This window comes from Lytechinus variegatus, chromosome 15, assembly GCF_018143015.1.
Source record: "Lytechinus variegatus isolate NC3 chromosome 15, Lvar_3.0, whole genome shotgun sequence".
Classification (NCBI taxonomy): Eukaryota; Metazoa; Echinodermata; class Echinoidea; order Temnopleuroida; family Toxopneustidae; genus Lytechinus; species Lytechinus variegatus.
The window spans coordinates 21,719,017-21,730,519 of NC_054754.1; the positions used below are offsets into that span (position 1 = coordinate 21,719,017).

At 35.5% G+C, this 11,503-nt stretch overlaps 1 protein-coding gene across 1 annotated transcript; it reads left to right on the plus strand.

Moving 5' to 3' along the window:
- Positions 1-9,513: 9,513 nt before the first annotated feature.
- LOC121429080 lies at positions 9,514-11,237 on the plus strand. Its single transcript, XM_041625984.1, has 4 exons — positions 9,514-9,579; positions 9,845-9,952; positions 10,706-10,831; positions 11,181-11,237. Exons 1-4 carry the CDS (start codon positions 9,523-9,525, stop codon positions 11,235-11,237), a joined length of 348 nt encoding a protein of 115 aa, XP_041481918.1. The 5' UTR covers positions 9,514-9,522.
- Positions 11,238-11,503: the final 266 nt, after the last annotated feature.

Below are 11,503 nucleotides of genomic sequence, written 5' to 3' on the forward strand. Positions count from 1 at the left end.
CTCTAAAATCAATCGTTACGCGTACAGCGCTTCATGTACGTGATTATACCATTATAATTGTGCGTTCATTTATGAGAACAACGAAACGTGCTACCTTAGTCTCATTTGAAGACCCTGTTGAGGTTAGATAAGGAGTAATCAATAACATTTTTAATATCTATCTCGTTTAAAATAAGGCAGCCATCTTCCCGAGCACCCCCCCCCCCCCGATTTTCATCATTCTTCATGTGTGGGGTTGGATTTTTATGTCATAGATCGATTATAAAATAAACTGAAATTAAATGCAAGTCTCTTGAATTACATCGTTATATTTGGCTGGATATAATGGAATCCAAATCGAATTTAAGTCAATAACGTGCGTTAATAAAATCATTAAGTTGAATAGAAAAACTATTCCAAACTAATATTATTTTCCTTATTTTATCGATTTACTTTGTCATAACAGTATTAACCAGCACAAGTTGCATATATCTTTGGGTCTGCTATATATACTACAGTGATTCTGTTTAAATCGGAAGCTCATGACATCACTGCATGTTAACAACTTTTATTGGCATTCAACCGACTTTCTGAGACTCCGCCTACGGCGGCGGTTCCACACCAAACAACCACACCGGCACATGAGAGTAGGGTCACTCTTTTGGTAAATTACAATTGTGTTTACCTCATTTTGCTTTGCGCTGGAAGAGAGCTTCATGTAGTTTTTTAACCCTTTTTTTCAATTTATCTTCTCACATATATTTCACAGTCCATCTTGGTACGGAACGACTCATCTTCAACTTTCAAAAAAAGTAAGTAGGCCTTACTTCAGTTATTTTTTTAATCACAAATGCGAGATATAATTTCACCAAAGAAATTTTAGCAATAAGCATTAGTAGCCTAAATATGCAAGGGCTCTAATTTTCTGATTTTCAAATTTCATATGAAACTAGAAAATAATTGTAAACTGTTTCTTTCAGTGGTGCATTTTTGAAATATTTTAGAAAATTTGCATTTTAATTATGGTATAATCATGATCCTAATTACGAAATAATTGCGATAATTAACGCTTCTTTCATAATCGTTTCTCTTCATAATTAATTTGTGCTGACATTCAAATGACACCGATCACTCAAAACCTTTTATTTTTTGGTTTTGAATATATGTAATAGATACTTCATGGTTGCCAGTTGTCAAGGAAATATTGCTCTTTTGTCGAATTAATATTTGTTGAAAAGTCAAGGTCAATTTCATTTTGCCGTACGCCTATGAATAAAAAAAAGAAAGTTGTTGAAGAATCTAACTCAGAGAGATCAGAAAAAATTATATAGAAAACTTAATCATAATCCTGAAATTTTATTTGTTAAAAGATATTTATACGTGCGAAATAAAGACGTAGGCCTGTAAATTTTAGAGAGATTCACACAAAATTATCTCTTTATACCTTAATTCATTATCAGATTTATAGTTTCTTTTTCACCGATTTGAACATCCGCGCACTATTGAATATGAAGATATAATGAGGCATTTTCAAAGGTTAATTATTTATATAGAAAAATTGATTTTTTTTAATCCTCTTATGTATTTTTCCAATAGATTCAAGAGAGTGCTTGAAGAATAGTATTTCGTTTCATAATAGTATTCATTAAATTCGTTCATTTTTAATTATGCAAGCCATTGTGCATGTTACAATATAAATCAACCTAACGGTTTATTGATTATTCATATGATTGTAATCGATCATTAAAAATTTGACAATATTAAAAACCCCGCAAAAGGGTGTTGTGGATAAGTCTCTGGACTTTGAACCAAAAGGTCCGGGTTCGAATCAAGCCACGGTACTCTCGTCCTTTGGCAAGGCGTTTATCTGCATTTGTCTCTCTCCACCCGAGTGTAATAAAAGGGTGCCAGGTAGGTAGAAATTCCTTGAACGCTCGAGCGGTCGTGCTAATAGTAGCTGTGCTAGGGGTTATAAAAAATTCACCGCTTAGATCATGTAGACATGTTAGAATAAAAAGATTAAGCGAAATATAAAATGTTGTATATGTTTATCATCTAAAAATTTCGTGCACCAATTTTATGTGTCAATAATATATACACTAAACTTTTGGGGTCTTTTTTCTTGTATAATAGAAAAGAAGTGCATGTAGGTGCAATGACAAGGATTCGAATCCTGAATGTTTTATGTTTTGTCAGGCGATATAACCACTTGGTCACGGCAACTTCACGATTTTTGTTTTCTCATACGTGGGATGGGGAGAGGGGTAGCCGGTGCAAAATATCTACAGTGAAAATGGAACTTTCTTGTTCAGTTTTTTATAACGAATACTGGTTGAAATTAACGTCTCCTTTCAAACATTACGTAGATTTTCTTGCCATAGTTATTACAACGAATTGTCAACTCTTCAATTTCAATGTAGAAAGAAGAAAAAATTTATGGCAAATAATGAAAGAGCATGCAGATTGGAAAAAAAGAGTAGAAAGGGTTGAAGAGAGAGAGACAGAGTTCAAAAGAAAACAGGTAAATGGATTCGTTCGCTTCACTCTCTCGGTTCGGACAGAAAATAGATGAAAAAAAATACTCTGGATCTCCTTCTATCCTCGGAGTCCAGATGCTATAGTCATACTGACCTGTCCAAAAGTCATGATAGGAAAAAGAAAAACAACTAGTCATAATTCAGCGAAGGGTCGCTAGTCATAATACATGAAGATGGTAGCCAGGCCGGGGGCTTGGCCCCACAATTGGTAGGTATACTTTGCGGGCAAAAAAAAACTAAACAGGGAGCCAGCATTGAGACTGACTAATCGTGAAAAAGACGGTCTTCGGAACTATGCATACTGTTTATGAATTTGGTGACAACGATGGCCTCTGTAAAGGCCCGGTCCCAGTGACATTTAGGATGGATTGCGTATAAATTGCGGATAAAATTTGATTACAGACGCTAAACATCCGCAATATTCGTAAAGTATGCTGTTCTAAGACGGTTGTTTTCCGCACATGTCCGTAATCATCCGCAAGGGTACATTTTTCCGTTCCCAGGAGTTTTGGGCTGCCCAAAACTCCTGGGAGCGGAAACCATCCGGTTTATATGCGCAATGCATACGCAATGCATTCTCAATGTATGCGCTGAATTTTCGCAGTTATCCTGTGATATCCGCAACAGACATGGGATTGCGGATAAGAAGCGGACTGGGATAGAATGCGAAACGAATGCATAGCGTGCCTAATACGACTTTATACCAAGCTATAATAATTTATAAAGAATGCTTACAGACTGGTCACGAATAGTGCGTTTGTATTGCGACTGTTTCGCGAACAATTTGAGAGTACACAGCAAACATTCATCGTAAACCCAGATTACTATATATAAATGTAACAGAAAATGAAATTTTACCGTCATTTTAAGAACAGTTGTGTAGAATATAGGATGTTGCCATGGATCATCACGGACATTTGATAGTTTTTTTTGTGCAAAAGAAATGGATAGAGAAAATAAAAATAAAGTCTTTTGAGCAGGATTTTAATGTTTTCTTTCATTATGTAAAAACATGTTAAAAGATCTTACACCCAGCATTAAAAAGGGTGGTATCAGTAAGTTAAAAGAAAAATAACAAAAGAAAAATTGTTATTATGTTATGTTTGCTTTAACTCCATCTGCATATCCTTTTTCTTTATGAGAATAATTCAAATGAGGATAGATGAAACCGTTTATGTTATGTTAATGTTTTTTGTGGAAGAGAAGTGGATAGAGAAAATATTAATAAAGTCTTTTGAGCAGGATATTCATGTTTTCTGTCATTATGTAAAAGAACTAACACCCAGAATATTAAAGAGGGTGGTAGAAGTAACTTGGCTAGTCCATAAGTGCAGAAATTATCGTGACGTTGTTATCCATACATACTGGCACCACCCGTTTGCTTTAGCTTTATCAAAATCCCGGATGTCATTGCCATATTGCCCCTGCCACTTTAATTGTATTTTTGTTAATAAAAGTATAACCCCACCCCCCACCCCCCCCCGTGTGTCGCCAGATAGAATATGACACTTATACCATGGACGTACCTAATTCCAGATAGTGCGGAGCTATAATAATCATAGCTTATCACCTCAACGAGATTTTAAAAGAGGTTGGAATTATTTTCAGGTATTCGTTGACAGACGGACACACACGCACAAACATGCACACACGGACACTTATGGAATATGCCCATACACTTCAATACACATACATACTCCTTTCATATTAACCATACATCATTGTTTCATGTGGAAGAGGTAAATTGAGCCAATGGCTCGATTTATGTTTGTAATTGTATCCCCTCTTAAACCCCATCAATATCCTCATATTCTTTTGAGAATTGCTATTCGATGTGAAGCTACATTTTGAATTTAATTTTAGAAAAAAAACTTTTGTAGTATAGTATTTTATAACGTTTTATGTGTTAACAAGTAATTACAGTGGAAAATAAATTTTCATGATCGGAAAACACATAAACTGATAAAACAAAAATAAGTATTAAATCTCAATACCTTCTTTTATTTTGTTCAAGATCAACATTTTGAAAAAGCATAAACATCTATAAAAGTGTAACATTGTATGTAAAACATCAAATAAACAAGTGTAGGCCTATTTTAAGTATAAGGCAGATAAATAAGACATAAACATCTAAACAAACGTTTATTGTCTTTTTTCATTGATACTTAATAAAAGATAAGGTAATATGGTTCTATTTCTGAACTAGCCTATTCATTCATGTGGTCTTAAAAAAACATTCATGAACTTTCCATGGAGTGAAAACAACAAGTTTTAAAAAATATTCTTTTCTGTTCATAACTGGTATTATAACAATTTTTGATGAAAATATGGGATAATAAGAATAGACGAATTAATTTTCAATGGCATAAAACATGTTTCTCAGTCTTTGGTGATGTTAGAAGGCCAAACCGTCATGTTGTTTGACACATTTCTCACTTGATAATGTTACCAAACGCACAGGCAAACACCTGTAACTTTGTTAAAAATATCAAAAGTATAACGTTAACAAAGAAAACATGGAATAAGCAAACTATCCATAAAATCAAAGAGAGCACTGGCGTAGCCAGGGGGGCACAAGGGGGCCATGCCCCCCCCCCCGGTTGATCGGAGAGCAAAAAAAAATCCTATTTCATCTGTCACTTCTCAAGTAGGTTACACCAGAATAGAATTTTAGGGTGCAGAAAATGCTATTTTCATGACCTGGTTTTAATTTTTTTCCTACCGTGGGAGGGGGATACCCTCTCCCACACCCTCGCCTTGGCCCCCCTCTTGAAAAATCCTGGCTACGCCAGTGAAAGAGAGGTTCAAAACTTAAACTTAACTTAAAGATAATGACGATGAAGAGTGGAGTGCTCTTCTTTTATATGGTCTCGATTCAAATGTATCACATTCGCAATGCGACCGTTGCTTCCGCACCACGTGCGCATTGCATTCTCTATGCATACGTAATACTTCCGCAATAATCGTTTAGCATCCTATTTTTGTCCGCAATACATGTGTTTTACTTCCGCGTTACTTTCGTTACATTTTCGCAATGTCTGCAATACATTCCACAATTTTACAAGCAATATCCCTTGTAAAATAGCATTCGCAATGTAATTCCTTTTTATTCGTGATATTTCCGCTTTAATCGTAATTTGTTCGCTGTACATCTTTTATGTATCCGCAATTTTAAAGCGGATTTTTATCTTTTTTGCAAAATTTAATGCGGATGACAACGAATGACCGAAATTTGTATTCGCAATTCATGCGTAATTCAACTTCCCCCCAGTGGGACCGGGCCTTAAACTGGCGATGTACATGATGTACACTGCTGACCGACCGACTCTTGCGCGCTTAGTGCGAATAGGCATGGTAGGGGTGAATCATATAGTCATGTAGCCCCCCCCCCCCATTATAATCATAGATTGCATCACATCTCTATTATTATAGTACATCTATGTGGGGGCTAATACGGACTTTGATGCGTGCGTCCGAGCGTGCAGCGTGTCAACCGAATTCACATACATGAAGAAAAGAAGAAACGAATTAGAACTAAGAGGCGACGAAAAAAAGTTTTTGAACGGTGATCATTGCGATATTTTTTTCGCGAAAGGAAATGTGCTGATGTATTGGAATAGTAATTGAGCGTAAGAACGGTGGTCTACTTCTCATACGCACCACTCTAAAAGAAAAACCAACACTTAATAAAAAAAGAATATCAAACCATGGTCTGCTAATTGTAAACTTGCTAGTCGTGCATGAAGATAGTTTCTTTTGTCTCAATATAGAGTGCCTTTAGTATACAGAGTACAAACAAAACCTTGTTTAAGTTTATACAACACATTTTGTTGTTTTAACAGTTTCAATAAGTGTTTAGAATAACAGATTTGAATTCATAATGAGAAGCGTCGCCCCCCCCCCAAAAAAAAAAAAAGAAAAAAGATACACAACGAAGGGGTAAAATGGAGAAATGGAAAGGAAGAGAAACCAATAGGGGCCATCTTCTGTATTAATTTTTTATCATAAAATCTATCACAAACATCACAAACTTTGATTTTTGTATTAAAAAGTGTTAACTTTTTTTTCTCTCTCGCTTCGCCCTCTCGCAGTTGTTGTTTTTTAGAGAGAGAGATTTTGCATCATACGCCATGTCTTGCCCCTCCTCCCCAAAAAAGAAAAATGTGCTACTCAATACACCACTGCTAAAACATGCAGGGTGTATGCGATTAATGAGATTCTCTTTAATAATGAACAATTTCCTTTGAAATATATGCATTATGATTGCGATTGTAATTTTTGTTTTGATGGAGATGCATTCGTTCAGTTAGTCAAGTCCATGAATTCATGATTGTTCACTTGGTCTATGTAATCTATTTACAGTACAATGAAAATTATTACCATGCAAATCACAGTGAGATTGTAAGGGGAAGACGACTGAATGTAACCATTTTATTATCAACATAACCAGATATATTAAGGCGAAATCATTTGATAATAATCTACAAAATGTATACTAAAACAAAACACATCATATTACCTTCATATTGATTTTATTCCAATGTATGATGACTCCAATAAATGAGGATATCGTACATTATATTTTACCAACAATTTGCTTGCTGTGAAAATGATCCCGTTATGATTTTTATACATGTATATAAAGTATATACTAAAGAACTGCATGGTATGTACAGCACAATTTCTTCCGCTAGTCATGCTAGTGTATTGTAATGGACTTTGATCATCGTATACCCTCGTAACAATGAAAAATCAAATGCGATACAATTCAGAAATGATTCGCCCCCATCGACTCTGATTCGGCAAAAGAGAAAATCAAATAGCGGGATCCACTGATGGAGTTTGTAATTATTGTTAGACTAACTTTTTGTTTATTTTTTTAATGCAAATTAGGAAAGATTAGAGAAGAGACAAATCGGCAAGAAAATAATAAAACTGGTATAACAATATTACACGGTGTAACTGGCATTACACGGTGTAACTGTTACAACAATATTACACGGTGTAACTGGTAATACAATATTACACGGTGTAACTGGTTGGATGGCTAATTAATAACTCTTTAAAACAAAAACAAAAAGCGTTTAGTAGAAATTTACCTATGATGTGGCGAGAAGAAAGATAATAAATTTGTCAGGACAAATCATGATTATATGGCAGAAAAGTATTTTTACGATTCATTTGATATTTTAACATGTATTTATTTTGGAGCCCGAGAATAAAGAACCCCATTGTAGGAAACATTTTTTTCTCCATTTCATGCAAAGAAATGTCACCTCATCACTCTTCAGTCAAATTGACTAGACAAGGTGACCGTTTCATCAAAAAATTTTCGTCTGACAAGTTGTCAGGTCCAGTGGCGTACCGTGGATCACGGTATTGGGGGGGGGGGGCACCAGCAAAAAATTTGAGTCACTTAGTGAGCGCGCAAAGCGCTTTCAATTGTCAGGTATACTGACCTAATAGAGACATTTTAAGGAAGCACTTGTAGTCATTGTAATCATAAATAAAAAGACGCATCTCAACAGTCAAATAATGCAAGCGAGAAGCGCGAGCTGAACATTTTTGATATTTAGACCTAAAAAGGGACATTATAATCGATTTTGTTATCATGATACTTACGTGTCTCGATAAACAATGCGAGCGCGAAGAGCGAGCCGAAATTTCTGTAAATATTGTCCCAAAACAGGGAGATCTTAAGGACTATATTTTAGGAATCTCTTAATAGTATACATATTTCACCATAGTCATCTAATGCGAGTGCCAAGCGCTTGCTGATTTTGTTAGAATTATATCTGAACACATGAAGCACTTGTGTAGTCATTGTAATAATGATTACCATACGCATCTCACTAATCAAAATAAAATTTAGATAATTCAGACCTGAAGCGGGCATTCTAAGACTTGCTTGTAGGAATTCACTAAGGCCAAACGTATTTCACTAAGCAAATGATGCGAGCGCGAAGCGCGAGCTGAAAATTTTGTATATTCAGATAATGCAGAAAAAGGGACATTTTGAGGACTTATTTTAGGAATTCACGGAGAGCAGACTTGTCTCACCAATCCACTAATACGATACGACAGGAAATGTTTTATATTAAGAACTTAACATGGGGCAATCATTGTAAGTAGTCATTAAAAAAGAAGCATATGTCACTACATAAAACAATAATATATTTGGTGTATATTGACTTGAAACGGGAGTTTTTCGTACAACAGGTTTATTTTGGTTTGGTTTGGTTTTATTTACCGTATAAAAATCACAATAAAATACATTGCACAAGATATGATATTAAATATAAATATATAAGCATGCACATAAAAATATACGGATGGATCACTCTATTCAGAGCCATTGATTTAATGGCTCTGTTCTTCCTAGAGGTCCAGATATATATATTTCTCTAAACAGACAATGCGAGCACCAGGAACAATGACAACATAGGCCCTGAGCAAATTATGTTTCATTAAGTTATGATAAAAATGTTTCCTATGAAATATAACATAACATGATTAAAATGTAATATACCATTAAAATGAATAATGATTTTTTCTTTCCCCACTACGTTTCTCTTTCTTTCTCCCTCTTTTTCTCCTTTTCCCCGTTTTTTTTTTTTTTTTTTTTTTGGGGGGGGGGGGTCAGTCGATTGGGGGGGGGCACGTGCCCCCGTAGTTACGCCACTGGTCAGGTCTGACATCTTTTCTTGATTCCCATTGGCTGAGAGGCACTAATAGGACCTGTCGGATAAAACGTCTGACAAGTCCTTTCATGAAACGCTCCCCAGAAGTCAGATGGGTGCAACTGATATGGCAATCACTGATAGTCACATTTCTGACATAATTATATTCTAGTCAGAAAAACATCTAAGTAATCTAAGTAAAATACGACGAGAAATGTTAGAATACGACTAGAATGACAGTTGCATCCAGCTGACCCTATTAATTAGTCATTTTAAGTGTATCATTTTGCAATATATTTTTGCTTCTAGAACGAGTATCAAAAGAAATGGCAACTCAGCATTGTGAAACATACCCAAGTGACAGAGACAACGCCGAAAATAAGGTGAAAAAATAGTACTGTTTAATCAGGCATTGAGAGAGTATACGGTAGTGAAATAAAGTATTGGTATACCAGATATATTTAGTTGTCAAAAGTCATTTTGGGCAAACTGGTTTGGAGATATTTTCATAAGCTTAAATCTAAGTGGTAGAAATTCACTCAAATAAAGTTCATTTACTTTTGTTTTTATGTAAGATTATCGTCTCTATCAGTTTGTATTTTATCAGTCTTTTTATCTTTAGTTTTTTCTTCGTTTTTATTTTGTTAGATATCGATACAGGTCCAAGGTTTTCGTCTTGAAATTTATTCAACTCGCCAGACCAAATTCTCCTGCTCCATTGATAAAAATGAAGTAGAAATCGTGCTGAAAATCAAAGTGAGTATATCAATAAAAATGGTAAAATTCACTATGATATTATTCAAAATATTGTTTAAACAAATAATGTCATACAGTATAATGATGCAAATTTGAGCAAATCAAGCAATATGAATAAAGCTATGGATGCAAGTAAAACCATTCACATTAATCAATTTTAAATTGATTAATGTGAATGCTGCCCTCTATAGGCCGTTCTAAGACTTTGACCAACTCACATAATCAGACAAGTGCTGCACAGAATAAACTTATCGAATTTTAATTTTCATATTCATTTTAAGTCATTCACTCCTCGTATGCAAACCTTAATAAGTATAAATCATCTGGGTGCTAAATTATGTCATGACATTAACGGGTCGTGTGGTCTAGTGGTTAGAGCATCGTAAAGTTGTGGGTTCAAATCCCCGTACTGCCATTCGGATTGTATCAAATTTGTTTTCTAAAAAGACCCGAGAATCCTCTGTCGTCTAGATTAGCCACTGAGCCTGATTAATTTCGAAGTAAAATGATCGCCATGTAATTGATTATGTACCAGCTTTGCGTTTATCAGCAAAAAAAATAAAAAACAATCAAATAAAAAACTGTCAGAAGCGATCAAATATATAGGCCCTATCACTTCTCTCATTTCATCCGTTTTCAAGGCTAAATGAAGGGAGAAAGAAAATAAATAAGTAAATGTCGACCTTTTCTCACTATGAAATACTTTTCTCTCCACTTCACCATTTATTTTGTAATTCCCCCACACTTCTAAAGGAAGAAAAAGAGGTCTTGACAATCGGTGTACAGCCTCAAGACGAAAGAAACATCGGAGTAGGACTAGACACTGCTCCCGAAACTTCGGGGTCGGAGACACACGATGACGATATAATGTCTGAAATTGTAAGTATACAACGCTTATTTCTTCTATTAGCGCCCCACCCCTGTCTTCTCCACGGCGTGTATGGGGGATGGGGTTAGCCAATTTTAGCCAGCGTTAGCGTGGACATACACATTTAAATATGCATGTGACACCTTGTCCAAAGAATGTTATAAACCTCAATTTTCGAGACTTTTTTGGGGAAAAAATGATAGATATTTGTTCCTCCATATACATATAATAGTCAATTCGATGATATTTCATGTCAAATTATACACACTGGTAATGAAAATATGCTGTCACTTGTACTGCATTGCATATATCTTATTATATATTTACCCAAATATTTGTCTAATTTCTCAATTATTATAGGGACCACTGCGATCTGATGGCGGAAGGCATGTTTCTCTGGGATTGCCAGAGGAGTGATTATGGATCATAATTAGCTTGGAGAGGGAGGGGAGGGGACAACAAGGGGGAGGGGAGGTGGGGTGGGGGTCGAGTGAATGGTAAGACAATCGATCGGATGAAGGGAGGCATGTTTCTCTGGGAATGCCTGAAGAGTGATTATGGATCATTATTAGCTTGGAGAGGAAGGGGAGGGGCCAGTAGGGGGGGGGGGGTAGAGTGAATGGTAAGACAATCGATCGGATGAAGGAAGGCAAGTTTCTTTGGAAATGCCTGAAGAGTGATCG

What these genes read in the sequence shown, in the direction of transcription:
- LOC121429080 (XM_041625984.1), top strand. Translation starts at nt 9,523, where the DNA reads ATGGCAACTCAGCATTGTGAAACATACCCAAGTGACAGAGACAACGCC. An exon ending in AAATCGTGCTGAAAATCAAA is followed by an intron (nt 9,953 to 10,705) that starts GTGAGTATATCA and finishes ACACTTCTAAAG; the next exon opens with GAAGAAAAAGAGGTCTTGAC. An exon ending in ACGATATAATGTCTGAAATT is followed by an intron (nt 10,832 to 11,180) that starts GTAAGTATACAA and finishes CAATTATTATAG; the next exon opens with GGACCACTGCGATCTGATGG.